Source organism: Phalacrocorax carbo, chromosome 12 (assembly GCF_963921805.1).
Source record: "Phalacrocorax carbo chromosome 12, bPhaCar2.1, whole genome shotgun sequence".
NCBI lineage: Eukaryota > Metazoa > Chordata > Aves > Suliformes > Phalacrocoracidae > Phalacrocorax > Phalacrocorax carbo.
This window is the reverse complement of record NC_087524.1, coordinates 4,773,217-4,791,516: the sequence shown is the minus strand read 5'-3', so window position 1 is coordinate 4,791,516 and position 18,300 is coordinate 4,773,217. Positions and strand designations below refer to the sequence as shown.

At 40.8% G+C, this 18,300-nt stretch overlaps 1 protein-coding gene across 4 annotated transcripts in view; it reads left to right on the top strand.

Annotated features, from left to right (window-relative positions):
* The window catches only part of PLCE1 (phospholipase C epsilon 1), a 169,598-nt gene extending 151,944 nt beyond the window's left edge, over positions 1 to 17,654 (top strand). For 3 of the 4 annotated variants that reach the window (XM_064463805.1, XM_064463808.1, XM_064463804.1), the window contains 10 exons: positions 2,057 to 2,188; positions 3,426 to 3,716; positions 4,533 to 4,696; positions 5,702 to 5,963; positions 6,881 to 6,999; positions 8,153 to 8,281; positions 9,026 to 9,235; positions 10,994 to 11,155; positions 11,318 to 11,536; positions 12,264 to 17,654. In XM_064463805.1, coding sequence (XP_064319875.1) covers positions 2,057 to 2,188; positions 3,426 to 3,716; positions 4,533 to 4,696; positions 5,702 to 5,963; positions 6,881 to 6,999; positions 8,153 to 8,281; positions 9,026 to 9,235; positions 10,994 to 11,155; positions 11,318 to 11,536; positions 12,264 to 12,443 — 1,868 coding nt within the window. In that variant the 3' untranslated portion in view covers positions 12,444 to 17,654. The remainder of the gene's footprint in view (positions 1 to 2,056; positions 2,189 to 3,425; positions 3,717 to 4,532; positions 4,697 to 5,701; positions 5,964 to 6,880; positions 7,000 to 8,152; positions 8,282 to 9,025; positions 9,236 to 10,993; positions 11,156 to 11,317; positions 11,537 to 12,263) is intronic. The other variant, XM_064463806.1, reaches the window with a different exon arrangement.
* The last annotated feature ends 646 nt before the right edge of the window (positions 17,655 to 18,300 follow it).

The window sequence follows — 18,300 nt, the reverse complement described above, 5'->3', positions numbered from 1 at the left end:
GGGCACCCTATGTACAAAAGTACCGTAAGTTCTTTTTCAAGGTCTGCAAACCCGCAGAATAACTGAGTGTTGGTCTGAAACACATGGTGAGAAGGTGACAATTACAGTTTAACCAGTTACTTTACCATGGTTAGAATAAGAAGGGCAGGGAAGTTTGCCATCCTCTGGATTAAAAATCTAAAAACAGTAAAGCAGTGTGGTTATATCTAACATGGGAGACAGGCACTAAATTCTGTAACTCAAAGGATGTAGTGTAGGGGTTGTGGAGAAATACAAAAATTTATGCTGTCGTTATGGTAGTATGATAGGATCTATGTGCAATTTGTGGGATCTAAGCTGGTCCTGCTTTGACCAGAGGGTTGGACCAGATGACTTCCAGGTCCTTGCCAATCTCCATTATTTTATGAATTTGTGATTCTATGAATAGATGATCCTATATTTTGGAGTCAAGTTTAAATTGGAGTAAAAAGTGTAGCTTGTCTCTGGGAGGAGGCATGTCCCATGCAAAGCACAGCCATGGGAAAGGCTGAAAGAAAACTCCCAGCTGCAGCTTACCCTGTGGCCATCGCGTGGGGTTCAGTTAACCCTGGTGTTTTGCATTGCCCTCTCTGGTGATTTATGAGGTTAGTCCGTTCCTCAGTGACTGTCTCCACAACAGAATTTTGAAGTGTGGATCTTGCTTGCCAAATCCATTTGATCCACTGAAAACTGGGATTAAATCGTGCTGGAAGCACACAGTGCATAACTCCTCATTCTTCTAGTCAGCTCGTATTCCTTGATCTTACCTTCTACCATCTTCTGTGGTTTATGTGTATGCTTTGGCCCAAACATCTCCAATGCTGAAAACATCTATGTATATCCTAAATTTTAGTGACCTAAGCAGTTACGTTGAAACTATCAGCATAATTCTACTAAATATATGTAGACATGCCATAAAGATTGAGAGCTGAAAATTTACAGCTGTGGACAGACTTCAGCAGAAGAGAGTCCAATGTATCCTCTGTGATTTACATTTGTAGTTGAAATATTAGTATTAAATCCAGAACTGTCTTTAGGCAGGTGTGAATTGATGTGGGTTCATGAGGGTCATTTTATGAGCCACAGTTAGGCAAATAACAGTATACTTGCTTTGTTATATCACAAGTACATCTTGGGTCTCTGAGAGCATCCCAGACGTCACTGCTGCGGGTGTCAGAATAATTATCCTGCATTTTGACTTCAATTTTGGTCTGCCATGTGCTCTGTCCAAGTCAACATAAAGAAACTGACTTTAGGGGGGATTAGGTTTGTTTATTTAACTAGGATTTGGATCATGATTTTAATGATTATTTTGCTGGAATGCATATGTTTGAATAATAGCTATACTAGAGCTTTCCAGCCCCACTTCTAGTACGTATTGGCCATTAAATGCTTAATGGATTTTGCACACCTACCATACTTCCCATCATTGAAATAAAAAATTCTAAACGGATGAAGATAACTCTGAAAACGTCCTGAGGTTAAACTGTTTAACCAACAGCATTTGAGCTTTTTCCTTTACGTTATATCTTTAAATCATATTTTTGCATTTATTTAATAATGTAGGTACCCTATCCTAGATGAATTCCATTACATACACTTCTGTGCAGATTTCTTGCTTCTGTAGAAAGGATTTTTATTTTTAATTATTCTAAAGATGAATACATTGGGACTGTTACTACAGAATTTTTTAGTATTAATTAGGACCATTTGGTAGTTTGAGACACAGCCACTAGCTTCCTCAAGGGAAAAAGTAAAATGAAGAAAAGTTATATCACAGAGAGAGAACTGTATGTCTACTGCTGCATATAAGTTTTTATATACATTTTATATATCAACATACATAATATATCTATATAAAGGCATGTGTGTATGTAAAGATGTTAAAATTAAATTATGGAGAAAAATACACTGCTTGCCCTGCGTACTATACAACAGGAGTATTCATGCCTTCAAAAATAATGTTAAATATGATGGAAAATGTCGTGCCCTCTTGGTCATGTTTTTTGGCTCACTTATTTTACATTTATGGGAACAGGCTTGTCAACTCTAAACCCATCTGGCTCTAGCAGAGGAAAAGAAAGAAAAAGCAGGAAGTCCATTTTTGGCAACAATCCTGGCAGGCTGAGCCCTGGGGAGTCAGCTACTCTTGCCAAAGCATCTGGAAAAGGTAAAGTTAGCATCTTCTTTCACCAGTCACGTGGAATGACTCTGTAATCCAACACATGTACCAGACCAAGTTGTTAAAGATCAAATACTTTACAATGCGTAAGATGTTGAACTTTGGAATGGTTTTTCATTAGCGCAGCAGCTATTACAGTAACACTATTATATCTGAAGGGTTGAGTGTGGAATGTTAAAACAGGATTACTCAGTCAGAAATATGAAGAGCCTAATTCATAAACTATTCAAACTAACATACATATTAAGTGAGGTATCTTAAAAGTTTGTATTTTAAAAGGTATGAATGAATATTTTCAAAGTACAAATGCAAAGCAGAACTGTTGGGCTGGATCCAGAAAATGATTTTTAGTGTCTGAAGTAGGACTTACTTGCCCTAAAATTCAGCCAAGTCCAAACGTGTAATTGTGCAAACTCCCATGTTCCACACTGGAGGTATTTCGACTCCAGTCTGTGAACTTGGCAATTGTATTCCTGCATATGAACAGATGTAAAGAAATACAAAGTACAGAAGAGGTTCTGGAGCCGGGATGAAACCCAGCTCCCGTGCCTTTCAGGTGAGTGCCATGAACAGAAAGTACAGAGTTGTGCCCTTTCTTGTACTCGTTTTCTGGCTCAAGGAACGTTACATTTTTTTCAGCCCAAGGGCACAGCTGCAGCAGACCGGTTAAATTCCCTTCTAGAGGCCAGTGTCCTAAAAATGAAGACATTTAGCACCTAATTCTAGAGGACAGAAGTATTTTGCTGGCTTTGCCCCCTAACTCTTACAGCACTAGGAGTGCCTGTTTGGAGACCTCGCAGATGGAAAATCTTGCCTTTCATCCTTATGTAAAGTGTATAACTGAGAAGAATTGAGTTTTATTCCATTATTTTATTCAGGCAAATGCCAGTTAAGTGTTTAGTTATGAAAATGGTTATTAGCACATCTGATCACAGTATCATTTCAATACTTAAACATTATGTTTTCTTTCATGGATTGTTCTTACTGTATAAGAAGGAATGTGACACTTTTATACCAAGTAGTGTCATTTTCCAGGATCACCTTTTTCTACCATCACCAAAATATGCACACATACTTCATTGAAATAAAGAAAAACATTGAATTCTTGGAGTCACATTGACACAAATGTCACAACGTTCACAAAACATTAAAAACAAAGAAAACATTGAATTCTTGGAGCCTCTGGATCTGCAGCTGTAACCTGAAGGTACTGTTTATTTTCCAGGCCCTTTTGACGTGATGCGGCAGACCTGGGAAGATCCTTGCTCTCCTTACAACTCTCCAGCGTCTCTCAGTGCTATCATAAGGACGCCCAAGTGCTATCATATCTCCTCCCTGAACGAGAACGCTGCCAAGCGGCTGTGCAGGCGGTACTCCCAGAAGCTGATCCAGCACACCACCTGCCAGCTCCTGAGGACCTACCCTGCTGCCACACGCATTGACTCCTCAAATCCCCATCCGCTGATCTTCTGGCTCCATGGCGTACAGCTTGTGGCCCTTAACTACCAAACAGATGGTAAGAGTACATGAATGCATATTTTAATACGTTTTAAATATGAAATAAGTCCTTAAACTGTGCATCAGTGTTTGACGTTTGCTTTTACCTGCTCTAGTGACGGGACGTGCCTGTCTGTGCACCCCAGCACCAGCAGGTTCGTACCATGACGATCTGGTCCTTGAGAGCAGCAATCCCAGAGTTCAGGAGCTTTATGCCAGTGCAGCAGATCTGATAGCACAGACGTGCCTGGACAGCAACACCTTCCATTTTTATTGTTATTTTTATTTTTCATTTATTGCTGAAGGTTGTTTTTTGTCCCCAGTTCAAGTAGCTGTTATCCCTTTCTGATAATTTCAGGTACAAAAAGGTACTGAGCTATATTTTTCACTTGTAAGTGCTGCCTTGGATGCTGGTTTAATGTTGATCAAAATGGTTTGGGGCCATTTTTTATCCTAGCTTGTGTTCCTTCACCTTGTCAATGGGGTCTTGTCATTAGGTCATCTACAAAGCTTCATAGTCAATGCTTTTTCATCCTGCAGTTCAGGGCAAATACCTAGAAACTTCTCAGAGGATAGGTGTAGACAAGCCCTACAGTTGCATAAAGACAACAGAAGTGGATAGAAACGAATCAACTGTTCTTACAGTTTTGTATAATTAAATATTGCCTAGATTGGATGGATAAATTACAGTGCTCTCTGAAAACCAAGAACAAATTGATAGTGCACAACTAAAATTAAAAAGAAAAGGTACTTAAAACATGTCTTTGTCTTCACTGTTACAGTTTTTCCATTGTACCATTGCTCTTTGTCAGTTGCGGCTGCCTTACTTTCACAGATCTTCCTCTGCAACTTAATGCAGCGATGTTTGAGGCTAATGGGGGCTGTGGATATGTTTTGAAACCTCCTGTTTTGTGGGATAAAAATTGCTCCATGTACCAGCAGTTTTGTCCGTTAGAAAGAGACCTCGATAGTAAGGAGCCAGCTATATATTCTTTAACAGTAAGTACATTAAAAGGGAATTTCCTACAGCGAAGCAGGTAGAAGTAGATAACGTTTAACTGTAGTCCTTAGCCAACATTACAGTCATGCTTCTGTATGAAAACATTGAACCTTTAATTGTTGCTTGTACTGCTGAAGGTCAGCATAACTGAAAGGAATTGGAGAGGGAAGAAGCAAATAATTGTCTTTATTTTATTTTATTGGCTGGTTTGTATCCATAGTTACTTTCACTGTTTCCTTTACAATATTTGTTGAAACACAGTCCTGAAAGCATTTTCCCTGGGACTACACAACTGTGTAAAATGATACCTGTGCCTGGGTGTTTCACACAGTTGTGAACACTTGAGAAGCTACACAAAAAGCTGTTATGAAAAGCCGTACTGAATATTAAAAATATTTTGTTTATAATTTTATCTGTGATAGACAATATATTTATATAAATATCTATAATATATATAATAAAAAGAAAAGTATTTTTAAAGTTATATAATAAGATCTGTCTTTCATGGATTTATGGTCCAAAGGAATGTATTCTAAGAAGCTAGTCCCTTCCAGGAAATGTTTCATAAAAATGAGATTCATAAGAATCTAAATCCTCCCAGCTACGGTAATTGCACACCTAATTCTTGTGTTGAGTAAGCCAGGCAAGCCGGAGGTCAGTGCCATCACCCCAGGGTAATGGAGAAGAAAATATGATCCTTTTTGACTACGTTACTGGTACATTCTTTCTGGATTACCTTTCAGATGCCTCGAATGGTTATGCCTATGATGTACAGTGTATTTTTTTCAGAGGAAAGACACCATAGCAATGGCACGGGGCGGGTTGAAGCAGCTCTGCTTCTGAAATTACTGCCCTGGCAATTACAAAAGTAGGGGAGTGTTGGAATTAAATCAGCATGTTAACAAACTGTGCTTCGGAGTGTGATAAACAATATTTAGCTCAGGATCATGACAGTAAAAGAATTACTCCACTAATTGGTTTCTTTGTGTACTCCTCGGCTTCAGATCGTGTCCGGACAGAACGTCTGCCCCAGCAATAGCACGGGCAGTCCGTGCATTGAAATCGACGTGCTGGGGATGCCTCTGGACGGCTGCCATTTCCGGACAAAGCCCATTCATCGCAACACTCTCAACCCCATGTGGAATGAACAGTTCCTTTTCCGGGTTCACTTCGAAGATTTGGTCTTTCTTCGGTTCGCGGTTGTTGAAAATAACAGCTCAGCTGTAACAGCTCAGAGAATCGTTCCCCTAAAAGCTCTAAAAAGAGGTACGGTATAGCTTGTAGCGACACCCTACACCGAAATGGTCCAGCAGACTCCTGGACTGAATCCTGCCGGAGGGATATCTTTAATCATCTGGTTGCATTTTTCTAGAGGAGACAGGGAGCGAGTATCAGACAGCATACTTCGTCCTGGCAGTGCGATGCTGGTCTGATCGACTCCCTGGGAGCAGGAGGCTGCCCCAGTGGCTTCTAAAAAGTCTGATCTTGTGCTGTTGCAGAGACTGGGGCATCTTGTACGCAGTTGCTCCGATCCTGAGCTGTGGCTGTGAGGTTGTGTTCACCCTGAGGCTTGTTGCTCCCTCAGGAAGCGTGGAGTGGTTTCACTCCCTGCCTTGTCCTTTGCCCAAGAAACAGCTGTACCGGTGATCACTGGGCAGAGGGGAATTGCCCTTCTTCCAGCCGTGGCTGGAGGGGAGGTGAAGGAAGGGTGAAAAAAGGTGAGAGAGGGATGAGGAAGCATCATTAATTCTGTGATAGCTGGGAGAGGGAGTTTCCATATTGCCAGCAGCTCCTCAGCAGAACAGTAAAAATACTTCAACATTCACTTCATGCCACTGTAATACCACCCAACATATGAGGAGATCTGGCCATAGATATGCATTTTCCCAGTGAGAATTTGTCCTCGTTTCATTTATATTCTAATAGTTAGCTATTTCATTTATTAATATATTGAATATTACAGCAAAACAAAGGTAGGCAGTTATATGAGCCACTCAGCAGGTCGTAGCATTTGGGTTACACTGTTGTACGAGAAAGAGTGTTAATGCGGTGTTATTACAGTGCTGTAAATCCTGTAAGTGTGGCAAATTGTAGCTCTAAATATAGTAAACTGACTTTTCCATTTGTGAGACTTGTGTCCTGGGATGTAGCAAAGTACTTACAGAAGGGTTTTTTCTCTTCAGGCTATAGACACGTCCAGCTCCATAACCTGCACAATGAAGCATTAGAAATCTCTAGTTTGTTCATAAACAGTCGGAGAATGGAAGAAATTCCCTCTGGAAACACTCTGCCTGCATCCATGGTAATTTAATTTTTTTTTAGTGTGTGAATGCCATGTATTCTTGTCTTAATGACTACTATGGCCTGAAGACTTCTTGAACGAGGCTGTTCAAAGATGTTAGCCCCTAAACCTGCACACTTTTCAGGAGTAACTCGATGCCTAATTCTTTTGGCCTTTGGTGGAAGTCAGGGTCTCCCACCTGGCTGAAACTGTGGGTGGCTGAATCTTTTCAAAGTCTGACTTTTGGTGTATTTAGGTAACGTGCGAGCAATCCCATGCTGGAGAAGGAGTGCAGCTGAGCAGTAGGTTCAGGGCTGCCTCATGCATTCATTTATGCACGAATCATAAGCAATGCATTTGGGACAAAAAAAGAAAGATGCAAATTGCCAACGGCTTTGGAATAATGAGAGTAAAATTTAATTCTGTTATAGGAAAAGATGGAATCTGTATTTGCATAAATACATATTTACATATGTGTGTGTGCGCATCTATATGCTTTTATGTACAAATATGTATACGTACACATGCAGTTGTACATATATATGACAATACATATGGATGGATGGATGGATGTGAAGTATTTTTTTAAAATAGCCCTTAATATTAGTTTACCTGGGTTACTTGTGTTTTAGTAACTTCAGGCATGTATATTATAATTTTGCTGGCTCCTAAAGTGTTAGCTAAAGCCTCCTGAGCTACTGGTGTGCAGCAGATATGTGGCAGATGTTATCTTCCTGTGAATATATGCCCAAAACATACCTTGATGACTTGCTAAGGCAGAAAGGAAGAACAAATGGTTTGAAGGGTGAAACAAAGCTACAGGTTTTCATCCAGTAATTCATACGCTGGATCCAAATAGTCTGAGCTCAGCTAGAATGCAGACAGCGAACAATGGAGCTCTACCCTTTGTTCAGTGGCAGTTTATGTAGTCCCACTGGAAAACTTCTTTTTCTTCTTTCTCTTCAGCTACAAGGTGGGGGGGGTGGGGTCTTACGGGGGGGTTGGTTTGTTGGAGGAGGTTTTAACGCCTTGATCTGCAGCGCAAGAGACATGCCTTAGCCAGATAGCTTTGCTCTGTCAAGGCCCCTACAACCTGTGTGTACAGTTTAAGAACCCTAAAAATAACATGCCTGTGTAAAAACATTCAGTAACCTGTCAAATGTTGCCTGAACAGTTGTTTAGCGTGGGGGAAAGGAAAGCCCCTGCGACTTACAAAGTGACGATTCATGGAATTCCAGGCCCGGAACCTTTCACTGTTTTTAACGTAGGCGGGGGGACCACGGCCGCACAGCTTCTCCATCAGGTAAGCTGCCCGCTAACTGCAGGCTCTTAATTACAAGAATCCACACTAATGTAATTCTGGACATCGATCTCCCTGCATCTCTCACGCGCAGGCTCGTTGTAATTCATTCATCACAGCAAGGAGGTGCTTTAGAAACGTACTGCTGTGGAATTAATTGCACTGCAAACACAGGCTATCACCAGTGACATTTTCCCAATCTTGGCTTCAGAGAATGGATTTATAATCTTAGAACATATCCCCCATTAGTAGTTCGATATTTTGGCATATGCAGATGAGAAAACAATCCCTGTGACCGATGGGCTGTCCTTACAACAAGGGCAAACATTTCTGCGCAGTTCTTTGAACTTGAGCACGAGATGAATACGGAGTAAAAGTTAGAGGGCTAAGTTCATGAGTAGAAAAACCAGTAACTCAACAGGGATTGTTGTTCCAGCAGTGGGAAAAGACCGTACTGTCCTGGGATTATGAATAAATTGTCTGGCCAGCCAAACAGGACAGAAATAAGCTTAAATAGGACTGCCTTGTCTGGAATAGTTGAACTGCTTGGCTAGGCTAAAGAGAACAGTACATTACCCTGGAGTAAAATGTCTGAATAATAAATAGCACATCAGAAATCTTGCCTACTCTATCAGAATAGTTATTGACTCTTAAAGCTTCTTTATTCATTCTCATTTATAACTACTAATTATGCAGTGTTTATATTTAGCATTCTAATTGCTGTGTGTTTATTGTGGTCTGTCTTAGATCTTGGCTACCACAAAAGGCACCGAGTCATGTGCTGCAGACTATTTTCTGATGGAAGAGAAAAGTTTTATATCTAAAGAAAAGAGTGAATGCCGAAAACCACCATTCCAGAGAGTGATTGGTCCTGAGGAAGGGCTAGTGCAGCTTTTGAACAGTTGGTTCCCAGAAGAAGGATATGTTGGAAGGATTATCTTTAAAAGCCGAGAGGAAGTAAGTCTGTTTTAGATAAATTGTTATTTACAAAGGTAGCTAAGAATAGCTGTTAGGACCAGGAAACAAAAGGGTGCAGTATTTGTTTCACTGCTTGGTGAGTAATGTCAGCTCTGTGTACATCATTTGAAAATGAACATAACTCTTGAGCGAGCCCAACTAGACTTTATACGCCTGTGCGACATTAACTTGCCGTTGCTCAGCTCTGGAATCAGCTATGTGGGTTTGGTGTTTAAGCATGATCGCTTACAGTTCAATGCCACTAGCTTACTGTTTTGACGGGTAGTTTTAATTTCATGTAAATCTAGATTTTTACCATGATAGGAAATTAATATAAAGACAGAAGGATACTAAGTTAATACCAAAGGATCATAGATAACGGAACTCCAGTGTACAGTTATCAGTCAGTTTAGATGTCGGCAACTTTCTTTGTTCAGAAAAATCAGAAAGGATTTTAATATTAAAGAACTCGAAAAACCTCAAAGGCTGATTAAATTACCAACGATAGCATAAAATAATGAAATAGGTGATTTCTTTAAATTTAAAGGAGGAAGATGGAGTGACTACTTCAGTTTAAACTATGAGAAAAAACATCCAGAGCTTGAAAAAATGCTTGTGAGAGGGAAACAAAGAAGCAGGAGAAAGACAATGATCTTATTTTCAGAGGCACTTCCTTTGGCCAGCTCGGCATGTGTGCTTGCTTAGCCCAAACATAGTAATATATGTACACGCGTTTATATACACAGGTTTTACATACACAAATGACAGAGATCCTTTAAAATGAAAAAAATATATTTAACTGATTATTTTGACACAACTTTTTCATAAAGATTCAATTTGCCAAACCACCACTGTGTTACACAAATCAGTATTTCATTTTCCTTTCTTTCTAATATTTGGAGCAAAAATTACCAGGTAGAAATTTGCTTGTGGAATTAGTAGCCTACTTCATTCAGTTGACTGCAACACTTACTTTGTAAGCGTATGCGACCAGAAATGAGTCACTGCCAAACCCCATTCTTTCAGAAAACGTGGGTTAAAATCTTAGTGTATGTGAAAATTATGCTGTATTTTTTTTCCTGTGATGCTAGTACCTCAAAGCATTATCTGTAATTTTGAGCCTTTCTGCAGATATGCAACCTCAGCTCTTGGAGCTAGGAATGAAGGTGCAAATTAGGATGGAAAAATGAGGAGTGGGTCCACTTGCAGCGTGTGGGACGCAGCCCATGTTTACAGCTTACCAAGCCAAGGGCTTGGAGAGAAATGCGTTACCTGAGAGAAGGTGCCGGGAGTAATTCTGTCTACAAGCTGCAGTAGTCGTAGAGCCTGAACAAGGAGGGAGAAGCAGCCTTCCTCTTGTTCCACAGGAAAATGTTCGCCCGGGCTTCTTGCTCTCTACAGTCTTTCGGCTTTAGTGCAGGGACAGGGAGCGAAAAGGCCGCTTTCCACCATCTCCCATCTTAATGCTGGCGAAACATAATTTGCATGCATAAGCAAGTTAAGTGAGCATTTTTGCGTAATGCGCTGCTACACATCTGCCGTCTTTCCTTGCCTGCTATGAAAGGTATTTCAGACACTGGTATTTATTATTAGCAGTAGTGGCTTGTCAAAACTCTCATAAGGCAGACTTGCCTTTAATGAGCTGGAGCTGAGGCACCGGCCCAGCCTCCAATTTCACATGATAAAAACCTTTTGTGACCACCAGCTATGAGCTGCCTCTCTCAAGTAAACGAATTTGGCTCTGCTTTTTCTCTACAGAATTTAAACGAGAGAAATGTCTTTCAAGAAGCAAAGGAAGATGCAGCCATCAGCTCTGAGGATGACAGTTTCTTTGTTCAGGTACATGATGTCTCCCCAGAGCAGCCACGCACCGTCATCAAAGCTCCCCGCTTCAGCACAGCTCAGGATGTCATACAGCAGGTGAGCCACGTTTCTGTTTCGTAGGCCCTTAACGTGGAGGGTGGAGGTTGGTTTCACACAAGATAAGGTGGGGTTTGGCCTCAGCACTAGCTAAGGCATCGGTTTAGTAACCTGAATCCGAGGGAATCCTATTTTTGTATTTTTTTTTCCATTTTTAAACAGACTCTCTGCAAAGCCAAATACTCCTACAGCATTTTGAGCAATCCAAATCCAAGTGATTACGTGCTGTTGGAAGAGGTGACGAAAGAGCCGGCAAACAAGAAGTCCTCAGCATCTAAACCATCTCAGAGGATTCTCTCTGATCAAGAGTGTGTGTTTCAGGCCCAAAGCAAGTGGAAGGGAGCAGGAAAATTTATCCTCAAACTCAAAGAACAGGTTCAGGTAAGAGATTAAATACTTTGCAGCTGGTGTTACAGCTGCTGTATCAGCTCGATGGGAACGTATTTTCAGCGGGAGGGGCCATGGCTGGCATGAGGCTGTGTGGGGAGACGAGACGACAGCAAAAAGCAGGTTCTTCTTTTCTCTGCACCTCCCTTACTTTCTTCTTTGCAAAATTGCATCAGTTACATCCAGCACCATGATGTCTGTCACAGCCTGCAAAGCCCGCCAGATAAAGACAACCTTTATCTTTTGCTACCAGCTTGCCGTTTTTCAGACTCTTCTGGCCGTGCGTGCCCCGCTCCCCATCATAGTAAAGCAGGACTATTTGAATGGGCAGAACTTAAAAGCTGCTGGCACGAACTCCCCTTTATGCCTGCCCAGTGAAAAAGTTGTTCTGTTGCTTTATCTCAGGCCTTGGAAAATGGCCTGATGGGGGAAGGCGCCGCAGTCTCCTTTCCAGCAGATGCCACCCATCCACAGCAGGTGTTGCTTTAAAGTAACTGTGTCATAAGCACAGATTTTTATACAAGTTTATATCAAATTGGGTAAATGTATCTTTGACAATACATAATTTCCAGTTAATTTATTCAGCACAATCAGAAGACCGTGCTTGGCACAGCCACGCTGCATTTCGAAAGGGAGGCCTGCTTAGAAATGCGTTACTTCCACATGCCACAGCTAACAAACAGCCTGTTAAAGCACTGCTGCGTTCGGACTTATTTTACAGGCAGCACGAGATGACAAAAGAAAAGGCATTTCCTTTACCAGTGAACTCAAGAAGTTAACCAAGTCAAGTAAGCAGTACCGGGGGTTCATATCGCCACCGCTGCAGGTCTTGCCGGACACCCTGCAGGGCAAGGATGAGAGGGCTGCGTGCAGTTTGACTTTTAGTGACGTTGTGGAATAATACCCATCACTGCCTACCTACAGCATGGTCTGTTCAGGTACGATAGTCAGTCATTCTAACGCTGAGCAATCGTTTAACACCCGGTTTAGAGTATTTTTTCTCCAAGTTGTAGTTGCTTAAGCCGTAGTGAGGTACGAGGGACTGACAGAAGGAGCCATAACAGCCTTAGACGTTGGTGCGCACAGACACAGCAAGATCAGTAAGGTCTCCAGTTATTTATTATGGCATTTGCACAGTGGAGCAGCATGGTGTGACGCCTGGAGCCACTTCCTTTGCCCATTTGAAAAACAAAACCAAAACGTCGCATCCTGGTTGATTTTATAGTATGCATTTTACTCAACTAACTGTGCTTAAATAACGATGTCCTGTTACTCTTGCTCTGGGCCAAAGCAAACAGAAGTAGCCAGTAGAGCTTTTGGTATTCTCTATTACAGGCATATAATATAATCATCAGAATTGACCATCTGCTTTTTAGATAAAACAAGTTTATAGTGTTAATTTCTCTCTGTGGAAATTTTGTCAGAAATGTTTGAACATTTTTACTACCCTGTCTGTATCCAATTTCTTCCATCTTGCTTGATCAAAAACAACAAATGAAGCCGCAAGGTAAGACCGTCTCACATATATGAAGACAGTATGTGTAACTTGTGCACCGAGGCGCACTCACCAGGCGTTTGCGTAGGGCAACTGTAGCGCTGAGGTACCACCTGGGAAGTTACAGCTCTTCGTAAACGAAGAATAAATCTTTGTCAGTGTTGATAATCCCATCTCGCATAGGGCCAATTTCATATTATGGTTTTCTTTCCACATACACCTAATTATTAACGCATTATTTGATGTACACTGTCAACCTACTGCTAAATCATTACATTAACAGAATTTAAGTAATATTTTCATTTGCAAAATATTTCAAATATGAAGGTACAAATTTATCTCTAGGCTACTATAAAACCCTACATCATCAAAACAATCTGAACTCAAGAAAAGCAGGAACGAGCCCAGCCACGTTCCCTCCTCTTCTGCATTTGTTCTTTCCTTTTTTGAAAACTGGAATTTACATCACTGCATCCTTCTGCAGCGCCTTTGAAGGAACCTGCTGCAGCCTGAACTGGTCAGCAATTGTGTGCCCTGTGCTGCAGGTGCTTAACCCGGGCAATGCTGCTGGATTAACATCCAGGATGTGGGAATCCCAGGTGGGATGTTGTAGATTGGAAGGATGCCTGTCAGCTAGCGAAGATTCTCCTCTTCCCGTATCTTCACACCTGCAGATTCTCGATAGGCGGACGAAGAAGTTTCCTTGGACTGTATGTTGTAAGCAATCACGTGTCGTCGACCTCCCCTTTTTAAACACAAGATAATTTTAGCTAGTTGCCTCTAGGGAAGCTGAAGGCAGAGAACCAGAGTGTTCTTTTACGTGTATTATATTAAAATAATGCACTTTTACCTGAAGATTTCTGTTGAACACTGTGTTAAGTGATTGTAAAGAGATTTAAATATACTGTAACTTCCTTCGCGTAGCTGTTTAACTTTGGTGAATATACACAAAACGCTTGAATTATTTATGTTTTATCTACTTTAACAAAATAATGTACAATAGCTAACTAGACCTAACTGGTAGTGATACTTTGACAAGGAACATTTTCTTCTTGTAAATTCTAGTTTTCCAGGCCTGTGTTTAAAAAGAATATTTATTATCATGTTCCAAAGTACATGCCATTGTACAATATATTTATCGGATACTACTACTTAGAAAATGCAGAATTTTTACCTCTCTGTGGATTTAGATGAAAAAATAGTTTGAACCTCTCTGGTTGTTTCTTGTCAGCACAAAATGTTTAATACCTAAACCTGACCAAACTCAAAATATTATTACATTATTACATTGATAAATGTAATAAACATTTCAAAATTTTGAATTCAAAAATAACATTTTTTCCATGCAGTCAGGAAATGTCTTTTTACTTGTCTGCTAGACCCAGAGAGTATGAAGAACTCTTACTCTCCAACTCCTGACGTTTTTGTTTACACAGAAACACTGTTCTAAAGTTTTGTGTTTGCTGAATTCATCTTTTGATTTAAGTTAGTTTTGGTTCGCTCCTTTTTTCTCTGTGGGAGTTACTGGCGTGCTTCATTAGTTAAAACAAGCCGTACCAATTTACAGGGGCACAAATGAAACAACTGGTGCAATGAGTCATCCCTCTGCTTTCCCACATGCAGTGTATCTGTGGTGAATAAATGGCTCTGCACGCCTTTTGTCTCCCTGGGGCAAGCCCTGAACAAAGCATTTCAGTTACCTGGTGTGACTAAATCAAGAAATCCATTAAATTCGGCAGTGATTCAGGCACTCAGTTATTCCACATCAACTTTAGCACTCGAGCACAAAATGCCGCTGCTTCCAAGAGAGAAGCTGCATCAGGCAAGGGTAAAAACGGCCCTGTAACTAAAATGAGGTTTGCTTTCGATGATAGTGCAAGGGTGAAAGGGAAAGATGTTGCAGGCAGCAGGCCCATGACAACCAACACCCCACCCCACCCAATAATCAGAAAATGAAATAAAAGAAAGCAAAGTCATTACCTGGCTTATAAACAAGCAGACAGAACCTGCATTCTGTCACCAGAAGCTACGAAGTCTTTCACGATACACTACAGAAAATTCCTATAAACTAGCCATTGCCAAAGCAGAAAAGTGCCCTCTTGAGGTAATGTCCAGCTTCCAGGGAACATAACCAGACACACACACACAAAAGTCAAATTTCCCTGTGGCGTATCCTCGCCGAGACCATGCACGGCCCACCGCTTGTCATCAACTGATGCAGCAAAACGGCATTTTGCAGTTCAGCAATCACAAGCCACTTCAAAACCCACGCGCCTCCAGCTCGGCCTGGCGGCTCGCGGGCGGCCCCGGAAGGCGGCGGTGCGCGCGCCTACCCCGCACCCGAGCGATGGGTTAGACGTGACACCTTACACACCGCGTGACTGCGTGGTTTGCTTCGGAATTACTGGGAAATACTTACATCAACCTATTGCACAAGCCAACTAATGCAACTTTTTAAATTTATTTATTTTAATTTCAGTCTCTCTGTTATTCTAATGCAGCAGCAGGTTCCTATCACAAAGACTTTTTTCTTTCAATGTTCTTATGACATTTTTAGAAACAGTACTTACCTTCCCAGAGAGGCTGCCCTTACCTATTTGGTGCCTTTTTTTTTTTGTTATATTCAACAGCACTGAAAATAAAATTCTTTTAACATCACCAGTACCACAGTAGTCTGAAAGATACACTTGCTAATGCATTAGAGTCACCATAGAAGGTTAGTTATTACACCCATGGTGTCATCCCCTGCTGGCCTTCTGTCACAGAGATTTAAAAAGCAAAAAAAACCTTGGGAAACAAAGGGACGACAGTAGCTGTGTCACACTGTGCAACGCGGGGCCAACACCAACCTGCAGCCTAGTGGCAATTTAAAAATTACTTTTGTGCTATTTCTACTAACACAATAATTTTCTAGCTGTGGGACTCGGTTATTAACATAAGTATCTTCCCCAACAATCGGGGCCTAAAGCGTTGGCTGCTGTTCATCAGTGTGAAAGAGAACAGCAAAATATTTGGCTTTCTGTTAGAAATGCCTCAACTTTGTAAGCATGTAGCCATAACACCGTACCAGGAGTCTCACTGATGTCTATGTATCACTTAATTTTTCAAGTTTAGGTATTGGTAAGGGTCAGAGTAAATTTTTGTGGGTGCCATGTGGTACCTTTTGGGGTGAGGTTGGAAAGTAGTACAGTAGCCTTCCATTTGTGTTGGTTCCAAATAGCCCAATAATGACGCTACAGCCCCACTTGATGCATTAAATGGGGCAGAGTGAGTGTGTGTCTCTGTGTCTGTGTGTGTTAACTCTCATGAAAGCCCAGTTAGACAGATTTCTTGCGCTGAGTTATTACTCTAATAGGAAAGTTTTTATTCTGCTTAGCCACAGGTTTTCTTTCTGCAGGAATACCTGTCCACACGTTCCTATGACAAGACTGACATAATAACTTTGTGCTTTTGGCTGGGCATGGACATCAATTAGGAAAAGACATTCATTTTTACATTACACACTATTTACAGGAAGCAGCTTCCAGGATAAAGTTTGAAAGAAAGGAATGTAAATAATCAACACCTTCCAGAACCACGCAGTCGCCGAGTGGTGGCAGGCCTCACGCGGAACAGTTTACAGGCGGAAAGCTCACGCTCTGCTGCCTATTGGCAAAAATACAGGAGTATTTTATTCTATACTATTTTCAAATCACTTTTCTACCAATTTATTATATTTTCCTTGCATAGCACGTGCTGCCTGCAGTGGCGTGAGTATATGGGACAACAGCTGGGCAGCCACGGATGCTGGCTGCGTTGCAGCATACGCAGTTTGCAGGCACTGGGGCACGCCAGGAGGGACTTCCTACCGCCTGAAGGGTTTCCTGTGTCTGTCTTACTAATCCCAAGTTTAGCAGTTAGAAGAACAAAAAATCCTATGTCAGTTTTAATTTTTAAAACTGAATCACTTTTTTTTTTTTGCTACAAATATTACTAGATGAGGTATCAACAGCCATCTTTAGAAAGCCATCTGCTTCCAGAAATCACGTGCTTTCAAGAATTAAAGACTTTAACATGGAACTATATAAATGTTTCAAGAACACGTTCTCTTAAATTCATAGTTTGCCTTTAAAAAAGAAGAACTTGCTGGTAGCTTTACATTTCAGTGAAAGGTTGATTCTGCATCTTCTGAAACAGACCTGTTGGTTTTTAACCACTGGCTGTTAGTAGTCCACTATAAAACTCAGTTTATTTTTAGGGTAGCCCACTAAATGTAGCAATGGTGGAGTCTTTCCTGTTTCTGATAAATATTTTGTAACTTCAATAGCAATAGAGATTTGGCAGAGTCAGCAAATTAAACACAACAATCAAGAGCAGTAAAGAGATTTCGCTCCAATACACGTATAGGATATTTCAGAATGACTGAGTTGTACAGTGTCTTCCTCTGCCTCTTCAAGCATGTCAAAGTATTCTGACAACGCAACATCACTTTGTGCCAGTCTTTAGATCATTTGGAAACTATATAAAATGAACAATTTTAGAAGTGACTTTTCCACCTGGACTATTTTCTCTCTGCTGACTTGAAGAATAAACTTGTATTTGTATATGTTGTAAACGTAATAAATGGTTTAAGATGTTGACTCTTTGCTTTTGCCTTCCTGAGCTGACAAAGTACTGGCAAATGGCCCCCCTGGAATTTTCGGAATTTAAATCACATCCATATTTGTCGCCACTTAACAACTAAAAAGAACTACTCAAAAGCTATGGGAATGGCAACCTAAACAGACAGGTCTTGCCATCAGCATTATGCAGGCAGCTTTGTAATCTACATAGTAAAATATGTATTTTCTAATCCATTAATAGATAGGTGTCTATTCCGAAAATGTTTGTGAATTTATGTTTAACTACTTGCAATTTGGTGAACCAGTCTAATACTATAAAACGTATTAAAATAAAAATACTTTCAAAACTATCTAAGAACCATAAATCAGGATAAAGGACTAAATACCCTAAAGAAAATATTTTCTGATTATTGTAAGGAGGGTAAGCACCTTGACCAGAAGCTTTGCAAAACTTACAACATGCATCATTATCACATCATAGACTAAACAAGACAAAATGTACCAGCTTCCAGCCAGGGACAGCCCGCCACACGCCCCTGTAGGATGGAACTCACATACATAAAGCCAATACTCACTTTGAGGTTATTTCATATATTTTACTTACTGTTTGCAAAGCCAACATCCAGCTGAAAATGCATTCTAAACCACCTAGGCAATGACTA